This window comes from Citrus clementina, unplaced genomic scaffold (genome assembly GCF_000493195.1).
Source record: "Citrus clementina cultivar Clemenules unplaced genomic scaffold, Citrus_clementina_v1.0 scaffold_3, whole genome shotgun sequence".
Lineage (NCBI taxonomy): Eukaryota > Viridiplantae > Streptophyta > Magnoliopsida > Sapindales > Rutaceae > Citrus > Citrus x clementina.
The window spans coordinates 33,248,155-33,272,028 of record NW_006262339.1 but is presented as its reverse complement, the minus strand read 5'-3'; the positions used below and the strand labels follow the sequence as shown (position 1 = coordinate 33,272,028).

Below are 23,874 nucleotides of genomic sequence, written 5' to 3'. Positions count from 1 at the left end.
AACTATTAAAACATTTAGAAACTTTAATAAAGAAAAAATAATAGATACTAACTAAAATAAAAAAATTAAATAAAACAAAAGAGATTTACGTTACTCTTTTTTTTTTCTCGTCTCTTTTCAGTGTTTTGAATAAAACAAAAAACTTTATTTGTTTGTTGGCACAGCGGTAGTGGAATAGTCCATTAGGGCAGTGCATGTGTCTCTATGTATGGATTTCCCATAAATCAAAAGTATGTTCCTTCAATTATTTAGTCTTCAACATTGATTCCTAAGTCGTAAGTTTAGCTAATTTTTAATTTTCAATTTTCCGATTGATCTTTTATTTAGTTTCAAAATCTCTAATTTTGTCATGTATTCATATTTTCCCTTTATCTTCATTATATGAATATTTTTGCCATTATTACAAGATTGTAAGAACAAATTTAGTGATAACTTAGTTGTATATATTGAAAAAGATGTTTTTGATTGTATTGATAATGAAATTATCTTACATTGTTTTCAACATATGAAATCTCACAGAGAAGTCTTTGACCAGGGCAATCATAACAAGTAAATTTATTATTAATAAATATCATATTTGGGTTGTTTTATATTGCTATCTAAATATGCAAAATTGTATTATACTTTCAATGAGATGTAATCAGGTCCATGCAGTTGTACACCTTATAGAGCACGACTAAGCGCGTGGCAAGTTTCTATTTGAAGGTTGAGGCCTAGAGTACAACCCCTCAAATGGGTGATTGCTATGTTTGCAGTCGCGCATGATCATGTTCAATTTTAAATGTGCCTCATCAAAATCTTAATTAACTACATCCCTCACGTGAATACATGCATAATTAATTCTAGATGGGTAAAAGTTTGTTTCATCCCTATATTTTAAGATTAGTGCCAATTTAGTCCTTATATTTTTTAAAATACCTCAAAACATCCATACTATTAAATTATTGACATCCCTTCTGTTATTTTTTGTTTCTTTTGACTTGTTTTTACAATATTACTCTCTTATAATAATGTTTCTTTTTATGAAATTAATAAAAAGAAAAAATTAAATTATCAATTTAACCCCAAAAATAAAATGAAAACAAAAAGAATATTTATTACTTTTTGTGAAAGCTTACATGTGTCCAAAAAAAATTTATTGTAAAAATAATTAAATTACCTATTTTTTTGGACATTATTAAAAAAATTAATATATTAACTCCTCAGCAGTGTGTTCCAAAAAAGTAACATATATTAATTTTGTTTCTATTTTATTTTTTGAGATTAAATTGATAATTAATTTTTTTCTTTTTACTAATGCCCAAAAAAAATTATTGTAAGAGGGTAATATTGTAAAAATTAAGCCAAAAGCAACAATAAGTAAGAGGAAAGTTGCTAATAATTTAATGTCAGCGATGTTTTGAGATATTTTTAAAAATTTAGGGAGTATACGGATACTAATCTCAAAATATAGGGATTAAATGAGGTTTTATCCATTCTAGATATTACAAATTTTTCAGGTATGAATACCTCCTTTCATTTAAAAACTTGGAAAATTGTTATATATCCATGTCCCAAAGCACTTTTACGATCATGCGAAAAGAGATAGGTAATAATATATTTCAAAAGACATAATATTCAGGATTCAAACTAGTATACATTGGATTTTATTTGTTTATATTCTGATACTTCTCCAAAAAGATATGAATAGACGAACAACTTATTATTCATTTTCGAAGCATTTACATATATTATAATCAGGGTTTAATACCATTGACAAAACAGAGATTGAAGTATACAACCAATGCGTAGTAAGCTTCTGTGCTTCCCTGAAACATGTACTTTAACTTCCGGCAATTCCTATGATAGTTTAAAAGTCAGGCCCGAGCCAGCAGACTTTTCTTCCATCATTTTTACCATATGTTCTGACATTGAAGGAGTTAAATAATTTTTCCAATCTCCGACTTCACCTTTCCTAAAGAAGAGAAAATTTTTTTGTCCCATCAGGCTGTTTCCCAAACTTGGTCGCTTCCAAACCTTTGATGTTATCAAAACTACACAGTTTTGATATTTCTTCAACTACCCCATTGGCCTCTTCTGTTGGTGAATTATGAGAATATGGAGGCAAAGAACAATGAAATTTCTTAGGATTTGAGACGTGTTTACACACTTTCCTTTAAGGTTTTATTTGCCCTCACCAATCTTGGTTTGCTATAGAGTTTCAATGGCAAATTACCTCCAAGATATATCAAATCCTGAATACAATCTTTAGCAAATAAGATTGTATTTCCAGAACAAGCATGAAATCTTCAAAATCTGATTTTTTTAATCTTATTGTATGTCTTTCTTTTTTATGAATAAGATGTTTATTTGAAAGAATACAACCATTAGAAATGGTACTTCTTCGAAAGAACTCTTTTGGTTTGAAAATGCATCGATTTACAATTGAAATCTTTTCAATCTTGCTAACCGTTTTCCGATTGACAACTTTCTGGAAATAAACGGTTAGCCGTTTTCTCAATAAACGGTGAGCCGTTTATTTTAGGACATAAAACATGCTCTCTGGACTTAAACGGTGAGCCGTTTATTCCAGAACAAAAACCGTTTTCACCATAAACGGTGAGCCGTTTATTCCAGAACAAAAACATGCTCTCTGGACTTAAACGGTTAGCCGTTTTCTCAAAGATGTTACAATCTCTCTTACATCTTCACCCTCGGAGAAAGAGCATCCCAAGAAATCAGCCAATCTCTTCACACAAAAGGTTAAATCCCTTTTGGTGTCTTCATATTTCAAAAAAAAAAATACTCATGAGGTTGTTCTAAACAAGCTGTTCAGTAGCCTAACACATGTTCCCAAATGGGTCCAAAACTTTGGATGCCACAACAAGCCCTCTCAAAAGCTTCATCTATTCGAGATGGCTCCAAATCTCGAAGTCTTGGTATGAATTGCCAATCCGTGATGAATTGGTCTAAAGGGTTCGTACGAAGGTAAACAATGCCACAATTAGAAGTAAGAATGGAAAGAGGAAGTAAAGCAAATGGGGAGTGCGTTGGAAAAAAATCCTTGGTTTAGGTAAGTGGTCAAGATTAGGTAATGGTTGATTTTCCATGCAAACGTTGAACTCAAGGAAAGGCACTAGCTGATGAGGATTTGTAGTGAGCAAAGGACTATTTTGTAATCCATAACGTGATCGGTTTACAATTGAAAATGTGATAGCCTTTAACCAAGTGGTGCCTGATATCGGAAAGGATGTTAGCATTATGTCAATGTGCTTTGCTTCGAAGTGCTTTTGAGAAATGATTATACCATGGAAACAAACATACGGACACCAAAATCCTTGGTATTGATAAACATCAAAGCTGTTGCAGAGTTGCACTTTTTGAAGCTGACTCAAGAGTAGTTCCTCTTCATCATCGCATGGTCATGTTCCTTGCTTATTGGTTCAATCGAGGGATTTTCTGAGTGCCCTATAGAAAGGATAACTTTGAGGCTAAGCAGGTTGGGTGGGATAGTTTTACACAATTTAATACTCCCTTTTAAAATTTAGTTTCTCTCTCTCTCTCTCTCTCTTTGGTAATAGTAATTTATTATTAAAAAAAATTATTCCAAGATACACCTATGCATCAAATTGGGATTTTTTAAAATCTGTATTCTTAATATTGTCTCCGTTCTTAATATTAAACAACGGGGCCGGCTGCAGGGCTTTTCACAGTTGCAATCTCGACAAAGAATAAAGATGACTTTTATGTTGCTATTTTTTTCAATGGCCTTTCAATATGAGAGAAGGCGAAGATAACTCACTTTTCATTCCTGGTAGCTTTTGTTTTTCACCTCCAATTTTCAAATAATATATCATTAAAGCTAATTAATCACAATTTAGTTAAATTTGGTTCGTTTCTCATCTTGGTCAGCTTTATTTCAATTAGTCCAACTAGATATGATATATATCTCGACAATTTTCTTTTTTTTATTACACATGTCCGTAGTTTGTCTCTATCATTGAAAAAAATATAATTTATTATAATTAACACGACTAATATATATAGTGGGCTTGCGTCAGAAAAATCTTGTCCTGCTTTAAGTTGCATCACTAATTTTTTATGGTCATATCAAATCCGCTCCTTCGTACGTACACGTAAATATGGAAAATTAAAAAATTGTTGACAATCTATGAAAAGAGATGCCCACGACAAGATTTAGGAAAAAGAAATAAACTTCGCCTTCACTCTTAACATTTAATATGGCTGAATTCTATGTAATTAATAAACCATCGTTGATTCAACGAGAAACTTTAGCAAATTTGTTCAATTAATTAATAGTCATTATCAATCATTGTCTCGTGACTGAGAAATTTTTGTCCGAGGTTTGTCCAGTTTAGCGGTGAACGTGAAACTTTTACGGCTCTTGGTTCCTTGCACACCAAGGGTGTTTACTCTTTGCTGGAAAGGTAAATTCTGATGGTCTTTCTAAGGGTAATCCAGGTCTTGTAACTTGTCTTCACCTTTGTGTATAGATAAAAATGGTGTTTTGTTAGGTAGTTTTGGTTGCTCTTTGGGTATTCAAACTGCTTATTTTGGGCAAATTATTTTATGGCTGTGATCCAGGTTACTGAATAGCGGCTGAAGATTGATTCTTTACTGGTTATCACCATTTTGCTCAGTCATACTCCTTTGGCTTCCCCGCGGTCTTTGTACAATAATTGGATTAATAGTCACAACTTGATTCATCACATGACCTTTTATATATTTTACTCACACGTATAGAGCTAATAGTCCCGACGCAGATAATTTGGTAAACATTAGCCTCCGTTATTCACCTTATTTTGGTTATATACATTTTCTTATCTCTCTTTTTCCTACTTTCCATTTTCTTTTGAGGGGTTTAGCACCTTATTCTCCTTTTGCCGATTTATTTAATGTTTTTATTTCAATAAAGCCTCCTCATTTTGTAAAAAAAAAAATTATAATCCAGTTTGGTAAATGACTTAATTTAATGTACATGTTTGATGAACAGGTGAGGAATCTTTTCTCATCCTTTTTCCCTCTTTGTTTTTTCTCACTGAGTGAATGGTTAAGGTTGAGTTTTTTAAATTTATTTTTCACTTTATTTACGAACAAATCAGTTTTTTTTTTTTTTCAAATAACTAGATTATAAAGACAAGTACACGTAAAGAGAGCATAAAAAGAAAAAAAGAAAAAAACAAAGAGATAATCCTAATCGTTGGTGAACATACCTAAAATGGTTGTACTTATTATGCCTGATCATATTATAACGAAGATTCTGTTAATTGGTGATGTTACTTCAGCAAAGATCACATGCCAATTTACTTTTATCAGCAGTAACCTACCGCCACGGGAAGCTTTTGAAATGAGGTGGGATGATAATTTATAAAAGCACATATATAAAATATTCAAATTAACAAATACATTGGCTGCGAGGGAATTTATTGAAAGCCAAAATGGAGAAGCATCGAACAGCCACTTGGGGGAACAAAAAGCAGCAGATTATTCAAAATTCAAACAAAAAAAAGGAAAGGAAAAGAAGGCGGCAAATGGAAACATGCATGCTTTCAAAACTTGATGAAACCAAGCTTGAAACATAGTAATTAAACTTCACTCTATATCAATTCTGGTTCCTGCAATGAAGTTTTAAAGGTAAGACCAGAACCAGCCAACTTTTCTTCGATTATTTTCTCCAAACGCTCTGACATCGATGGGGTTAAATAATTTTTCCAATCTCCAACTTCACCTTTTCTCAAGTAGTGAGAATTTTTCACCCCATTTGCGTACGCTCTACCGGTTTTGGTGACTTCCAAGTTTTGGATATAATCAAAACTACATAGCTTGGAGATTTCTTCCACCACACCTTGGGTCACTTCCTCTTCCGAAAGAGGACATCCCAAGAAATCGGCCAATCTGTTAATGCAAGAGGCGATATCTTCTTTGAGATCTTCATATTTCAAGAAGAATATCTTATCGGGTTGTTCTATACTGGCTCTCCAGTAACCCAACGCATGTTCCCAAATGGGTCCAAAAATCTGGATTCCATTACAGGCCCTCTCAAAAGCTTCCGCTAGGTCAGATGGCTCCTTGTCCTGAGTTCTAGCTATAAATAGCCACTCTGAGATGAATTGGTCCAGTGGGTTCCTACAAACGTACACAATTCGACAGCCAGAATTCAGAATGGAACCTGGTAGTAAAGCATGCGGGACATGCGTTGCAAAAATCCTTGGTGCTGAAAAGCATTCAAAATTGGGTGATTGATGGTTGAGATAAAGATCAAACTCAAGGAAAGGTACAAGTTGATGAAGGGTAGTAGTGTGCAAGGGGCTATTTTGTAATTCAAAACGGGAACGGTTCATAATAGTAAAAGTAAGGGCCTTGAGCCAAGTGGTGCCTGATTTCGGATAAGTGGCTAGTATTACATCACTTTCTTGTGCTTGGAAGTGCTTTTGAAAGGAGATAACAGCATTAATGGCAGGTTCTGGACACCAAAATCCTTGATATTCACAAAAATAAAAACCATCGCCTTTTTCTTTCCGAAGCTGACTCAAAATTAATTCTTGATTCTCCTTGACTTTCTCTTCTGCTGCAGCATCAACCGAAGGATTTTTTGATTTTTCCATGGGAAATTTTAGAAAAAATTAAACCAAGGAAAAAGTTTAGAAGACAACTTGCAGCACTGGCACATTAAGGTGGATATTTATACATAACTAATTCTTCATCCCTCTCTTTTTTTTTCATTTTTTATTTTATTTTTTGCTATGGATACATTTTTAATTCTTGAAAAGAAAAGAGAAAAGTTGGCATCATGCGGAGGGTAAAAAATACACCACTAAAAAAAAAATAAATCAAAGTCAAGAAGTGGACTTGTACTCCCATATTTTATTCAGTAGACAATTATTATTCAATATCCACCAAAATTATTTAAAGAGGCCTAATCAGGTACGTGCAATTGTGCACATTATTGTATGTGACGGGCAGATGTGAGGCGAGACCTAAGTAGATTCATTATCTAAATATTATAATATGTCCCCATTTATTATTTACAATAATTACGCTTTCTAAACTATAAGGAGAAAAATCATGTTCCTTGTTGATCAAAATTCAATTGTTATTTCTAGTTTGATTTTGGGTATATAATTGTGGATATTTCTATTTTTTTTATTGAGGAATTTTTTTTTATTAGAGAATTTGTTAGGCATTGTCGTTGCGAGTTTAGAGTTTAGTTGATACTTTAAAGTTAAAAGAAAGGGATTCTTAAATTCTGTGCCATTAATTTAATTAACTACCGTTGATTTTAATAAGAAATTTTATCAAATTTGTTCAATTGATAGTCGCTGATCAACCTTTCTTGCACAATATACTCTGTTCTTCTTTCGACAATATCTCTCTATTACACATTCGATCAACCTTTAAGTATGAAGCAACAATAAAAAAGATCATCTTCCCTTTTCCAGTAGAAATCAAATGAAAATCAATAGTTTCAAGAGACTCTCTCTCTCGGAATCAAATCCATATCATCTCAAATGATTAAGGATTATATCCCTAATTCCTTTATGCTTTTTTCATTGATGTTATTTCTTTATTGAATCGGGATAATTTTGGGTTTATGTAATTGATTCTAAAAAAGGTGGAGGTATTTGAATTGAACCCATCAAAATATAAAATTTTGCATCATAAATCCACATTAATACGAAAAATGACTTTGTTAAGGCAAAATTATCATTACAATAATGTTATATTTACTTAGTTAAGATACAAATTTTTTATCCCAACTCTTGTGGTGAATAATATGTCACTACATAATTGGTTCAAGCGTATATAATTATTGTTAAGATATTGTTGCACGCTCCACTGTTGAAGCAGAATATCAAGCTTTATCTTTCACTACAACTGAACTAACTTGGATTCTTTCTTTATTGCAGGACATTGGGGTCTCACTATCACACCTTCCTCACCTTCTTTGCGATAACAAGAGCGCCATGTATATGACACGCAACCCAGTGTTTCATGCTCTCAGCAAGCATATAGAAATTGATGTCCATTTTGTTCGTGAAAAAGTCTCTCAAGGACTCCTTAAAGCCACGCATGTGCCCTCCTTACAGCAAGTTGCCGATATCTTTACCAAACCATTGGGTAAAGATCTTTTCTTTCTCTTTCGACACAAGCTCGGCGTTCGCTCTATGACCCGACTGATCTTGAAGGGGGCTGTTAAGATACATTGCCCACTAAATGTGGAATTCGAATAGTCATAACACATGAACCACATGCAGCCACATGAGTCACGTACCAACATGGAAAAAATCAGCACACCAACTCAATCCCGCATTAACAAGGCAAATAACAAACCATTGGAAACAAATATGGCAATTCGTATTGCTCTTGCCAAAGGCTTGCAACAATCATCTCACACAATCTCGTGACATGCAAACTCACCAAAGAAAGATGGCCAACTATTATTCAAGTCCATATTTTCTTCATAACTTAGCCAACGGCTAGTCAACTACTAAGTTTAGAATTAATCCCATAATATCTGTAAAATGTTACTTCCATATATAATTTCTTTACTCGTGTATAAATACCTGATCCTGTTCCCTAAGAAATGTAGTCAATAAAACTTTTAAACCTTTTCAATATTCTTGAATTTTAGCATAGTATCAGAGCTTATGGCTTTTTCATCTAATATCCAAACCGAGGCCAAACTCTCCCTGCAAACTATCCACCAATGTGCCAATCTAATATCTATCAAACTCTCCACCAACAACTATCTCTTATTGAGGTCCCAAGTCCTTCCCCTGATCAGTAACCTATGACTTAACAATCACATCTCTGATGACTCACCACCCCAAACAATTTCTAGTAATGGAAAGTCTATCACCAACCCTGACTTTTCAGTTTGGGCACATAATGATGGGTTGCTTCTTATCTGGTTACGTGGAATGATTGTTGAGTGTTAGAAAATGTATATTTATAGAGGAGAAAATCGTCATTTTACACTCAAAGTCTCACTAACATCCGTACTTTTATGCATTTAAGTCTGTTGTAATTTAATTATGTGTGTTTTATTTTAATTAAGTATTTCATGTATTTTAGGGACATTATCGTCATTTTAGAATGAATGAAAGATCAGAGAGTAAAAGAGACAACAATTTTAGACTCATGACAGTCGAAAACCTTAGGAGGAGCATAAAAGAGTAAATGACACTGTTCACATGTATGATACTATTCACATGTACGGTACTGTTCATGGCACTATTCATGACATTGTTCACATATACGGTCTGATGACATGGCGTTGACTGATGATGTGTCATTGATCGATGACATGGCATCATGCGATTGGACGAATGATGTGACATTGATTGCTTATGTAGCATTGACTGATGAGTTGGCGTTGATCGATGATGTGTCACAATCCTATTGGACTAAAATATTAATGTGGTGTTGACTGATGACGTGGCAGTATGTTAGTGGACCAAAAAAAGTGCATACGGTACATGCATATACACGGAATAATAGCCCTGATAATGTGTTCTATCCAATCAAAACTTGTCACGTGGCGCAATTCTGAGCGTCTAAATTGTTTTAATTCGATGGCTATGATTTACTCATTGTATCTATAAAAAGAAGGCTCTCCCCCTTAATTCGACACCCCTGAATTCATTTTTTAGCTCAATTTTCTGTAATTCCTTTTCCATCTTGTATTTTCTACGTATTTTAATAAATTTTCATTTTACCCCTAGTTCAATTATGAATAGTTAATTTTCTTTCAAACTTGTGTTAAAGGTAAAGTCTCAACATGTTCCATGGACTTAATTTGGTAAATTTACTTATTCAACTTTATGTTGTAATCAAATATCAAATATACAAGCGATTGCTTTCATTTTTCTCCAATATGTGATATTAGTATTTTGAAATACCAATAAAGTTCCTTGATCATTTCAAAATACTTCAATTTCTTTCATCATAGAGTTTAATGTATATTAATTAGTGCCTTTTGGGTTATGAACCAGCCAACGAACAACTAACTATGTCCCATAGGAACTTGGTGAACCTTATAGTTTCCATGAGCTAATATTCCTTTTATATTAGGCAGGTTAAACTCTCTCAGTCTTTTGTTATTTTGCAGTTTGGTACTTTAATGGCCTTGTGCTCTTAGATTTATGAGTGCTTTAGAGAAGCCTATCTAACTCTCATAGGAAGCGACCCGATTCCACATTCACACAAGTAAAGCTCCATAAAGTGTATCATGCAATTTTGACACACCACTATACAAAAAATGTGAGGCTATTAAGTTCGTTAGGAGCTCAATTACTCAACCTAAATTACAGCAATAGGTGTTGGTTATTTTAACTCGATTGTCATTGTTGTCAATGTGCAAGTGTACACAACAAGTAATCAAGTGATGAATATTTAAGATCGTCTCTACATGGACTATTGTTACTAGAAATGCTACAGCAATCACGATAGTGCAAACTTCCTTCTAACTAAAAGAAAGTTGATTGACTAATGAAATTAACAATGTAATAAAGTAACTGGAGTAATGAAGTAAATTGGTCGGTTTACGCAAAAAGAATTCAATAAGAATAAAAATAAAGTAGTTGAATGATCAAACTATCTTCATGGGATGACTGTTTTGTTCAAACTAACACCAGTTGCTGTAGCAACTCCTATAGCACTGGGCATAATTACTTTACATCTTCTGTTGTCGCTTGTTGGACTTCTCATACCCTTACACAACGTAACAATGACCAATTTTTATATCACATAAAATATGGCATTACGAACATACATTCTCTCTACCCTACAAGGTGAATCCCCATATTTAGTTCATCACAAATCTTAACTCAAATGTGGCCCTTTTGGGACTCAAGTTAAACTCAATCTAAAAAACTTAAATTAAGATCAAGTATTACTCTAATAATTTTCACTAAAACATGCCCTTTTGTGGCTCTCTCTTAACTTGAACCATTAAATAGGAGGTCAACCGAAATAATGATTGTAATACAAGCTATTAAAGCAAAAGGCTACAACAATCTTACATCAATTTATAAGAACAGTCAAGAACCCATTTAGATTGTTTGTCACCCAATTACAATTAAATTTAGTTCATAACTTGTAACAGTAAGACTAACATCAAAATATTAGCCATGAAATACATCGTTTCAATCAGAGAATAAGTAAGGAAACAAGTAAAGAATGATGAAAATTAAATCCAAATAGTTCTGCAGATTTCTTCAATGGTGCAGATTTGTTCTCTCTTGAATTCTGCTTCTTCCTTCTTTTTCTCTTGATTTGTTTCGCTGTTACTTCCCATCGTTCTTCCATATGATGTGTGCCCCTTTTGTAATTGAAAATTAGGGTAAACGGAAGCTTAGGGTGTGCATAAGTCAGATTAGAAAATTACAGATCGCGATTCTGCAAGTATCTCGCGCGAAAGTTTCTCTATCGTTGTTGCAGGATTGCTACAGCAATGGTTGGTACAGCAACGACTACAACACTACATTGTTCTAGATTTATTTCAATTCTTTTGTAGTCATGTTCTTTCCCCATTTTTGCACGCCTATTGCATCAGTATTCCTTCTTGAAACTTGAGCTTTCGGACACCTACCATTATGCACACAATTTAAGTACGAATTATTCTAAATCAAACAAAATTTATTGCTAGTAAACTAAAATGAATGTTTATGTACAATGTAACAAAAATGCAATAGAAACACATCATTTACTCTGTAAATAATATCTATTTAAGCCTAAAAGTGCCCTGATAATTCTCATTTCATAGAGTTAACAATAAGCAACTATCTAATCTTAAAGAGGACTTAAATAAATAGACTTATAGTGCCATAAGACAACAAGTGACTTGTTATTATCCTTATGAACCTACCTCATGGGATCTCCAATCACATTGGTAGGATCATTTACAATTTTTTTTTTAATAGACAAAAGTCTTTTGCCCCTTGATGTAATTGTCATTAACTTTATGTTTAGTAGCTTAGTTAGAGAATTAGTCAAATATGACTCTGACATGGCATTTTAGGTTCACAAACCCAGATTCTGGCAGTTGCTCAAGAATATTAAACCTTAGATGAATTTATCTGCTTTTGCCATTATATATCTTGTCTCTTTGCCCATGGCAATAACAGTGTGACAATTACAATACAATCATGCAGAAATATAGGGATAAATGTCTGTTATGAGGTTTCTTAACCACTCAATCTCAATATATACTTTGTCTAAAGCAACTAGCTCGAACTCCATGGTAAAATGAGCTAAACACATTTGTTTGGAAGATTTCCAAGAAACACCTCCTCCATCAAGGGTAAATATATTACCACTAGTAAATTTGATTTCATCTTTCATCGAATTCATGTTATTGTACCCTTCTAGCATAGATGGCGAGCCAGTGTAGTTAAGTCTGGTAGAGAGCTATTATAGTTAAGTTCGATATCAATGGTGCCTCTTAAATATTTTACAAGTTTATTTATGACATTCAAATGATCTTTACTAGGATTTTAAGCATAACTACTCAATTTGCCTATTTTATATGTAACATTGACTTGCATTATTCATGAACTATATTAGGTAACCAATGATTTGGACATATAATAATTTATCAACACTATGTTCTACATTTTTCTTAAGGTGGGTACTTGCATCATACGTTGTAGTGACTGATTTCCCATCACAATACCTAAACTTCTCAACATAGTGTTCATGTGACAATATAAGACAATTATAAGTCTTAGTGATTTTGATGCCTAATGTAATATCTAATTCTCTTATATTCTTCAAATTAAAGTTATAAGTAAGCATTCTCTTAGTTTAATCTGCATTTCATTTGATACTAATACTTTATCAAACTTTTTATGGCATTGTTTTGGTGCTTATTAGCTATATAATGACTTAACCAATTTGCGTGCCTTTTGCATATTACTTGAAACTACACAATCCTCTACTTGAATTATGTAGATTTTTACATCCAAGTTTAATTTTGGAAAAGTAGTTTTCACATCCATTTAATAAGCATGTAAATTATGAATTGTAACTAATGAAATCAAAACTCTGATAGATGCAATTCTCACCACAGGAGCATAAGTATCAGAATAATCTATATCTTTCTTTTATGAAAGTCATTTAGCAATTAATCTTGCCTTATATTTATAAATGATCCATCTACTGTCAATTCTCTTTGAAAATTCCATCTGCACCCTCTAAGTTTTGTATTTAAAGGCAAAACAACTTATTCCCATACATGATTGCTTATGATGGAATCTAACTTACTATTGATTGCCTATTTCCATCTAGTGCATCTCGTAAAGCCATAACTTTTTCGAAAGTTTAAGGATTATTCTCAATAAGAAAAACATAGAAGTCCCCATCAAAAGTAATGGTCATTTTCATTCTTTTATCTCTCTTATATTCAACGTCTGAATGCTCAGGAGGATCATTTGATTGACTCTTTTAGAGGTAGATAAATGACCGTCAACTTTTTAAATAAAATAGAATCAAAGAATTTAATAATCTTGGACTTGGTGATGATATCCACCTCAATGGATGTCCTTCATTTTGAAAAACTAAGAATATATTAATAGCGCTATTTTAGGCATACTCTATAAAAAAACTGTCAACAATGTAAGGGTCTAACATTGTCCTTTTGGGATTAGGTGTAAGAAACTTCGCTTGGCACCTCCATATTTTAAGGTATGATAAATTAGGGTTACAACCTCTCTATAACCCATAGGGTGTCTTTTCTATTTTTTTTAATAGAATATTCTGTTCTGAATGTGACAAACTAACAACATAGCTTTCCCCACAATTTTGGCAGTGCTGTAGAACTTAGTACCATGGTATTTACCATGTTGTTCAATGTTCTATTTTCCTTCTAGTTACATTAATTAATTAAGGTGAATAGGGAGGTATCACTTTATCGATGGTACCATGATTCTCACAATAAGAATTGAAAATGCTTCAATCATATTTACCTCCGCAATTCACGATTTATTTTAAATTAGTAATATCATTGTGAACTAAACTGATAAATTTAGTTTCTCTGCTCAAAACTGATTTACATGTCTTTTTTGTGGATTTTGATTACATACACATATTACATTAGTCATTTGACGAGCTCAACTCAAATTAGACAGTATACCAAGTTCTCTTATTTTCTTAATATAAAAAAACTTCACATGACCACGTCTCCCATGCCATAGAGTCAATACCACAAGTTAAGATGATTCTTCTTTCAACTTTAAGAATATTAAGAATTATAATCTTGGAGAATTAGGAAAATATTCCTTTCCCAACAATATCCCATTATCTGACAATATAATTGTGGCACTCTCGAAAGGACATTTTTACCCATATCTTGCTAAGTACAAACACATAATTCAAATAGTATCATATTCTATTCACGTGACATATATTATTCAATATAAGAATTTTCTCAAAAGTAAGTCCAAGAAGAATCTTTCCTTCGTTAAGGCTGGTGCAGACCAGAAGTCATAAAGGAAAACAAATTCTTTTCCTTCCCTCTCGAATACAATCACAATAATAAAGTCATCTCCTTTAGCCAAATGGGCTTCTGGAGGATTTTATTGTCTCCATTCCTTGAGCTTAATTCCTATGTAGGCTAACATAGTGCCCAATTTTTCTAAATAAAATACAATTTTTTTAAAAATGAGATTGAAATAATTTTTAGGAGCATAATTCTCAGATGAATTTACCTTGGAATTTAATGCCTTGATTCTTCTATTACATTTTCCTTCTCAATTTTAACAATCAAATTACATCTTTAAGACTCGAATAATATCATTATTAGTTCTCAATATAACAGTCTATGAATTTTAATAAATTATTCCTTCATCCAAAAAATCTCAAAATTTACATAGCTTATGGTAACATATAGGTTCTCAATAATAAAATTGTTATAGCTTGATTCCATTTAAAACAATTATAAACAATTTTCGTTTTAAACCTCAAACAACCTTTTGCTAAAACCTTACTGAATTCAAAAATTCAAAACAATTTATCCTTTAACCATAAAATCATGACACTTTCCAAAAACATACTAGACATGTGTAGGACACAATTCTCAAAATTGCATGATTTTTGGAGAAGTTTAAGAATGGTAAAACAATTCCCTGACTCAAACATTCTACTTAAATTAAAAATTTTCAGCACAATAGACTTGAATTCATAAAATCATTATAAATTGATTTCTTACCTGATTTTGTTTGAACAAGTTTCAAAAGATTCCTTTGGATGTCGAGTATAATATATAAAAATTTGAAATTCAAACTCATTTTGTATTGATAATTATGAATTTTGTAATAATCCCCCGTCAGCATAAATTTCAGTAAAACCTTTAATTGACAATGTTTATTATCAACATATACTCAACATATTAAATTCACTTAATAAAATACTTTTGGATTTAGGATTTGCTACATATATATATTTTAATAAATCCCAAATCTATAAGTATTTTTATAAGTAATATCATAAGAAATAGGTTTGGCATACCTTATTGGTCCTAAGATTGTTGGAAATATGTGTCAATATTACTTTTGTGAATCCAAAACTAGCTAAATCAACAATTTTGACTTGAAGAATAGAACTCCATGAATAGTAGCTGTAGGTACTGGTCACATAATTGTTCACATATACTATTCATCCATATTATTTACAGCATTGTTCACTTGACACTATTTATGGCATTGTTCATATGGCAGCAATCATAAATTCGTTAAGGCGTGCGCTATGCACTGTCAATAAGACTAATTTGAGCTCCTCTATAAAGATTTTTCGATGCAATAATGACAAAAATAATGCGGATTGATGTCCAAGATTCAATGACATCATTGTTGTGAGGTTGCACTCCAAACAACAACGTAGAATAACAAAAGAAAAATTATGAAGGAGACATGAGATAGAAGGAGAGCTAATAGAGGTTATAACACCTTAAAGGCCTTTTATGTCTCCTTTATATTGAGAAACCCTCCATAATCCTATATAATTCAATTTGAATTAGTCACCCACATTCCTTATTTAATTTGAATTAGTCATTCATGTATTTCATAATTTAATTCAAATAATATAATCTGAATCACATTTAGATTTGATTTCTTCAACTCTATTTTGCAATTAAATCAAACGCTTGACTAATTTTAAATCAAATATAAAAATAATTGTTCTCACTTCTCTCCAATATTAGATTAGTATTTTAGCATACCAATAAAATTCCTACATAAATTCGTTTTAGACGAAAGGAAAAAGACACCACACACAATGGCCTCTCATTTAAGTACGCAGTCCGCCAAAAAAGCTGAGACTTTTGTCCCTATTTATCCTTTGACCTAAAGTCCTTTCCATAATCCTTCAATGGAAGGCTTGGAATATCTCTCAGAGCAGCAATTCCTTAAGGATTCCTGCTTCATTTGAGTAAAAAATTCCACAACTTAGAGCTTCTTCAACTTAGCAAATCACTTTAATGAAAGTGCCCCAAGTAATTTTAGAAAACTTCATGTGGCCCCTATTTTAAGTGTCTAATTCGTAATAATTTGATTAACTATTAAAGCATTTAGAAACTTAACTAAAGAAAAAAAAATAATAGATACTAACTAAAATAACAAATTAAATAAAACAAAAGAGATTCACTTTATTCTTTTTTTTTTCCTCGTCTCTTTTTAGTGTTTTGAATTAAAAAAAAAAAAAACTTATTTTGTTTGTTGTCACAGCGGCAGTGGAATTGTCCATTAGGGCAGTGCATGTGCCTCTATGCATGTATTTCCCATAAATCAAAAGTACTTTCTTTCAATTATTTAGTTTCAACATTAATTCCTAAATTGTAAGTCTAACTAATTCTAATTTTTAATTTTCTGATTGATCTTTTATTTAGTTTCAAAATCTTTAATTTTTTCATGTATTCATATTTTCTCTTTTATCTTGCATTATATGAATATTTTTGCCATTATTACAAGATTTTAAGAATAAATTTAGTGATAACTTAGTTGTGTATATTGAAAAAGATATTTTTGATTGTATATAATATGAAACCCCATCGAGAACTCTTTGACCAGGATGATCATAGCAAGTAAATTTATTATTAATAAATATCATATTTAATTTGGGTTGTTTTATATTGCTATCTAAATATGCAAAATTGTATTATATTTTCAATGAGGTGTAATCAGGTCCATACAGTCGTACACCTTATAAAGCATCACTGTGCGTGTGGCAAGTTTTTATTTGAGGGTTGAGGCCTATAGCAAAGCTCCTCAAATGGGAGATTGCTATGTCTACAGTCGCGCATGATCATGTTCAATTTAAATGTGCCTCATCAAAATCCTAATTAACTACATTCCTCACGTGAATATATGCATAATTAAGTGTAAATGAATACCTCCTTTCACTTAAAAACTTGGAAAATTGTTATATATCCATGTCCCAAAGCACTTTTACGATCATGCGAAAAGAGATAGGTAGTAATAGATTTCAAAAGACATAATATTCAGGATCAAACTAGTATACATTGGATTTTATTTGTTTATATTCTGATACTTCTCCACAAAGATCTGAATAGACGAACAACTTATTATTCATTTTCGAAGCATTCACATATATTATAATCAGGGTTTAATACCATTGACAAAACAGAGATTGAAGTATACAACCAATGCGGTAGTAAGCTTCTGTGCTTCCCTGAAACATGTACTTTAACTTCCGGCAATTCCTATGATAGTTTAAAAGTCAAGCCCGAGCCAGCAGACTTTTCTTCCATCATTTTTACCATATGTTCTGACATTGAAGGAGTTAAATAATTTTTCCAATCTCCGACTTCACCTTTCCTAAAGAAGCGAAAAATTTCTTGTCCCATCAGGCTGTTTCCCAAACTTGGTCGCTTCCAAACCTTTGATGTTATCAAAACTACACAGTTTTGATATTTCTTCAATTACCCCATTGGCCTCTTCACCCTCGGAGAAAGAGCATCGCAAGAAATCAGCCAATCTCTTCACACAAAAGGTTAAATCCCTTTTGGGGTCTTCATATTTCAAAAAAATAAAAAATAAAAAATACTCGTGAGGTTGTTCTAAACAAGCTGTTCAGTAGCCTAACACATGTTCCCAAATGGGTCCAAAACTTTGGATGCCACACAAGCCCTCTCAAAAGCTTCATCTATTCGAGATGGCTCCAAATCTCGAAGTCTTGGTATGAATTGCCAATCCGTGATGAATTGGTCTAAAGGGTTCGTACGAAGGTAAACAATGCCACAATTAGAAGTAAGAATGGAAAGAGGAAGTGAAGCAAATGGGGAGTGCGTTGGAAAAAAATCCTTGGTTTAGATAAGTGTTCAAGATTAGGTAATGGTTAATTTTCCATGCAAACGTTGAACTCAAGGAAAGGCACTAGCTGATGAGGATTTGTAGTGAGCAAAGGACTATTTTGTAATCCATAACGTGATCGGTTTACAATTGAAAATGTGATAGCCTTTAACCAAGTGGTGCCTGATATCGGAAAGGATGTTAGCATTATGTCAATGTGCTTTGCTTCGAAGTGCTTTTGAGAAGTGATTATACCATGGAAACAAACATACGGACACCAAAATCCTTGGTATTGATAAACATCAAAGCTGTTGCAGAGTTGCGCTTTTTGAAGCTGACTCAAGAGTAGTTCCTCTTCATCATCGTCATGTATCATGTTCCTTGCTTATTGTCTCAATCGAGGGATTTTCTGAGTGCTCTATAGAAAGGATAACTTTGAGGCTGAGCAGGTTAGGTGGGATAGTTTTACACAATTTAATATTCCCTTTTTAAATTTAGTTTCTCTCTCTCTCTTTAGTAGTAGTAATTTATTATTAAAAAAAAAATTATTCCAAGATACACCTATGCATCAAATTGGTATTTTTTTTAATCTCTATTCTTAATATTGTCTCCATTCTTAATATTAAACAACGGGGCCGACTGCCGGGCTTTTCACAGTCGCAATCTCGACAAAGAATAAAGATGACTTTTATGTTGCTATTTTTTTCAATGGCCTTTCAATATGAGAGAAGACAAAGATAACTCACTTTTCATTACCGGTAGCTTTTGTTTTTCACCTCCAATTTTCAAATAATATATCATTAAAGCTAATTAATCACAATTTAGTCAAATTTGGTTCGTTTCTTATCTTGGCCAGCTTTAATTCAATTATTCCAACTAGATATGATATCTCGACAAATTGTTTTTTAATTACACATGTCCGTAGTTTGTCTCTATCATTGAAAGAAATATAATTTAGTTATAAGTAACACGACTAATATATCTAGTGGTCTTGCGCCAGAAAAATCTTGTCCTGCTTTAAGTTGCATCACTAATTTATTGTGATCATATCAAATCCGCTCCTTCGTACGTACACGTAAATATGGAAAAATAAAAAATTGTTGACAATCTATGAAAAGAGATGCCCACGACAAGATTTAGGAAAAAGAAATAAACTTCGCCTTCACTCGTAATATTTAATATGGCCGAATTCTATGTAATTAATAAACCATCGTTGATTCAACGAGAAACTTTAGCAAATTTGTTCAATTAATTAATAGTCATTATCAATCATTGTCTCGTGACTGAGAAATTTTTGTCCGAGGTTTGTCCAGTTTGGCGGTGAACGTGAAACTTTTACTTCTCTTGGTTCCTTGCACGCCAAGGGTGTTTACTCTTTGCTGGAAAGGTAAATTCTGATGGTCTTTCTAATGGTAATCCAGGTCTTGTAACTTGTCTTGACCTTTGCTATGGATACATTTTTAAGGGTAGTCCAGCAGCCGCGGGAGCGACATTGGGAAGCAGCTTTGCAGGTAGTTCGCTATCTGAAAGGTAACCCTGGTCAAGGTGTGTTTTTAAGATCAGATTGTGATTTGCAACTTTATGGGTGGTGTGATTCTGATTGGGCAAGCTGCCCCCTATCTCGGCGTTCTTTATCTAGGTGGTTTGTCATGCTTGGATCCTCTCTTATATCCTGGAAATCTAAGAAACAACACACCGTTGCGCGATCCTCTGCTGAGGCCGAGTATCGTGCCATGGCAACAGTTACATGTGAGCTCAAGCGGCTCAAAGGGTTGTTGATGTCTCTCGGAGTTGATCACTCACGGCCCATGCACCTGTATTGTGACAGCCAGGCTGCTCTTCATCTAGCTGCCAACCCCGTGTTTCATGAACGGACCAAGCACATCGAAGTAATTGACTGTCATTTTGTCCGAGACGAAATTCAACGAAGAAACATATGGCCTGCCTATGCGTCTACTCATATTCAGCTAGCTGATATCTTCACAAAGGCACTTGGCAACAAAGAGTTCGAGTTCCTTCTTCGCAAGTTGGGCATTCGTGATCTCCATGCTCCAACTTGAGGGGGGTGTTAACTCACATGTATATATACATATAGCAAGTTACGTGTATATTATTGGTTGTTACATGTTTCCTAATTTGATAGGATTTCCTTTCCTTGGGAACTAGGGTAATTCTTATGTACATATAAATATTGATCAATAAGAGTGCAGACCATGGAAGCCACTGCAGTTTTTGCATCGTAAAATTCTTCAACAAGTACACGTAAAGAGAGCAAAAAAAGAAAAAAAGAAAAAACAAAGAGATGATCCTAATCGTTGGTGAACATACCTAAAATGGTTGTACTTATTATGCCTGATCATATTATAAGAAGATTCTGTTAATTGGTGATGTTACTTCAGCAAAGATCACATGCCAATTTACTTTTATCAGCAGTAACATACCGCCACGGGAAGCTTTTGAAATGAGGTGGGATGATAATTTATAAAAGCACATCAATAAAATATTCAAATTAACAAATACATTCGCTGCGAGGGAATTTATTGAAAGCCAAAATGGAGAAGCATCGAACAGCCACTTGGGGGAACAAAAAACAGCAGATTATTCAGAATTCAAACAAGGGGGAGGGAAAAAAAAAAAGGAAAGGAAAACAAGGCGGCAAATGGAAACATGCATGCTTTCAAAACTTGATGAAACCAAGCTTGAAACATAGTAATTAAACTTCACTCTATATCAATTCTGGTTCCTGCAATGAAGTTTTAAAGGTAAGACCAGAACCAGCCAACTTTTCTTCGATTATTTTCTCCAAACGCTCTGACATTGATGGGGTTAAATAATTTTTCCAATCTCCAACTTCACCTTTTCTCAAGTAGTGAGAATTTTTCACCCCATTTGCGTACGCTCTACCGGTTTTGGTGACTTCCAAGTTTTTGATATAATCAAAACTACATAGCTTGGAGATTTCTTCCACCACACCTTGGGTCACTTCCTCTTCCGAAAGAGGACATCCCAAGAAATCGGCCAATCTGTTAATGCAAGAGGCGATATCTTCTTTGAGATCTTCATATTTCAAGAAGAATATCTTATCGGGTTGTTCTATACTGGCTTTCCAGTAACACAACGCATGTTCCCAAATGGGTCCAAAAAACTGGATTCCATTACAAGCCCTCTCAAAAGCTTCAGCTAGGTCACATGGCTCCTTGTCCTGAGTTCTAGCTATAAATAGCCACTCTGAGATGAATTGGTCCAGTGGGTTCCTACAAACGTACACAATTCGACAGCTAGAATTCAGAATGGAACCGGGTAGTAAAGCATGCGGGACATGCGTTGCAAAAATCCTTGGTGCTGAAAAGCATTCAAGATTGGGTGATTGATGGTTGAGATAAAGATCAAACTCAAGGAAAGGTACAAGTTGATGAAGGGTAGTAGTGTGCAAGGGGCTATTTTGTAATTCAAAACGGGAACGATTCATAATAGTAAAAGTAAGGGCCTTGAGCCAAGTGGTGCCTGATTTCGGATAAGTGGCTAGTATTACATCACTTTCTTGTGCTTGGAAGTGCTTTTGAAAGGAGATAACAGCATTAATGGTAGGTTCTGGACACCAAAATCCTTGATATTCATAAAAATAAAAACCATCGCCTTTTTCTTTCCGAAGCTGACTTAAAATTAATTCTGGATTCTCCTTGGCTTTCTCTTCTGCTGCAGCATCAACTAAAGGATTTTTTGATTTTTCCATGGGAAATTTTAGAAAAAATTAAACCAAGTGAAAAGTTATGTAAAGACAACTTGCTGCGCTGGAACATTAAGGTGGATATTTATACATCACTAATTCTTCATCCCTCTTTTTTTCTTTTCTTTATTTTTTTTGCAGTTGATACATTTTTAATTTTTGAAAAGAAAAGAAAAAAGTTGGCATAATGCAAGGGGTCAAAAATACACCACTAATATATATATATCAATGTCAAGAAGTGGAGTTGGACTCTCATATATTTTATTCAACACACAATTCTCATACAACATCTGCCATAATTATCTAAGGAGGCCTAATTAGTTATGCAAAGTTGTGCACATTATTGTACGTGACGGGCTAGATGTGCGGCGAGCACCTAAGTAGATTCATTATCTAAATATTATAATATGTCCCCACAACCTTCGCCTTTTTCTTTCTGTAGCTGACTCAAAATTAATTCTTGATTCTCCTTGGCTTTCTCTTCTGCTGCAGCATCAACTGAAGGATTTTTAGATTTTTCCATGGGAACTTTTAGAAAAAATTAAACCAAGGGAAAAGTTATGTAAAGACAGCTTGTAGCGCTGGCACATTACGGTGGATATTTATACATCACTAATTCTTCATCCCTCTTTTTTTCTTTTCTTTATTTTTTTTGCTGTTGATACATTTTTAATTTTTTGAAAACAAAAGAAAAAAGTTGGCGTAATGCAAGGGGTCAAAAATACACCACTAATATATATATATCAATGTCAAGAAGTGGAGTTGGACTCCCATATATTTTATTCAATAGACAATTTTCATACAACATCTGCCATAATTATCTAAGGAGGCCTAATTAGTTATGCAAAGTTGTGCACATTATTACACGTGACGGGCTAGATGTGCGGCGAGCACCTAAGTAGATTCATTATCTAAATATTATAATATGTCCCCACAACCTTCGCCTTTTTCTTTCCGTAGCTAACTCAAAATTAATTCTTGATTCTCCTTGGCTTTCGCTTCTGCTGCGGCATCAACTGAAGGATTTTTAGATTTTTCCAAGGGAAATTTTAGAAAAAATTAAACCAAGGGAAAAGTTATGTAAAGACAACTTGCAGCGCTGGCACATTAAGGTGGATATTTATACATCACTAATTCTTCATCCCTCTTTTTTTCTTTTCATCATTTTTTTTGCTGTTGATACATTTTTAATTTTTGAAAAGAAAAGAAAAAAGTTGGCATAATGCAAGGGGTCAAAAATACACCACTAATATATATATATATATATATATATCAAAGTCAAGAAGTGGAGTTGTACTCCCATATATTTTATTCAATAGACAATTCTCATTAAACATCTGCCATAATTATCTAAGGAGGCCTAATTAGTTATGCATAGTTGGGCACATTATTGTACGTGACAGGCTAGATGTGCGGCGAGCACCTAAGTAGATTCATTATCTAAATATTATAATATGTCCCCACAACCTTCGCCTTTTTCCTTCCGTAGCTGACTCAAAATTAATTCTTGATTCTCCTTGGCTTTCTCTTTTACTGCAGTGTCAACTGTAGGATTTTTTTATTTTTCCATGCGAAATTTTAGAAAAATTAAACCAAGGGAAAAGTTATGTAAAGACAACTTGCAGCGCTGGTAGATTAAGGTGGATATTTATACATCACTAATTCTTCATCCCTTTTTTTTTCTTTTCTTTATTTTTTTTGCTGTTGATACATTTTTAATTTTTGAAAAGAAAAGAAAAAAGTTGGCATAATGCAAGGGGTCAAAAATACACCACTAATATATATATATATCAAAGTCAAGAAGTGGAGTTGTACTCCCATATATTTTATTCAATAGAAAAT

At 33.2% G+C, this 23,874-nt stretch overlaps 2 protein-coding genes and 2 pseudogenes across 2 annotated transcripts; all 4 read right to left on the bottom strand.

The window, feature by feature from the left end:
• Positions 1–1,839: 1,839 nt before the first annotated feature.
• On the bottom strand, positions 1,840–3,398 carry LOC18046793 (annotated as a pseudogene).
• A 2,129-nt stretch (positions 3,399–5,527) lies between these two features.
• LOC18046792 (cytosolic sulfotransferase 15) lies at positions 5,528–6,605 on the bottom strand. The gene has a single exon (XM_006442472.2). The coding sequence runs from the start codon at positions 6,603–6,605 to the stop codon at positions 5,598–5,600; it is 1,008 nt and encodes a 335-aa protein (XP_006442535.1). The 3' UTR covers positions 5,528–5,597.
• An 11,111-nt stretch (positions 6,606–17,716) lies between these two features.
• On the bottom strand, positions 17,717–18,681 carry LOC18046791 (annotated as a pseudogene).
• Positions 18,682–20,799: 2,118 nt separating this feature from the next.
• On the bottom strand, positions 20,800–22,038 carry LOC18046790 (cytosolic sulfotransferase 15). The gene has a single exon (XM_006442470.2). The coding sequence runs from the start codon at positions 22,036–22,038 to the stop codon at positions 21,031–21,033; it is 1,008 nt and encodes a 335-aa protein (XP_006442533.1). The 3' UTR covers positions 20,800–21,030.
• Positions 22,039–23,874: the final 1,836 nt, after the last annotated feature.

Coding starts and splice junctions, on each gene's coding strand:
- LOC18046792 (XM_006442472.2), bottom strand. CDS start 6,605: ATGGAAAAATCAAAAAATCCTTCGGTTGATGCTGCAGCAGAAGAGAAA.
- LOC18046790 (XM_006442470.2), bottom strand. CDS start 22,038: ATGGAAAAATCAAAAAATCCTTTAGTTGATGCTGCAGCAGAAGAGAAA.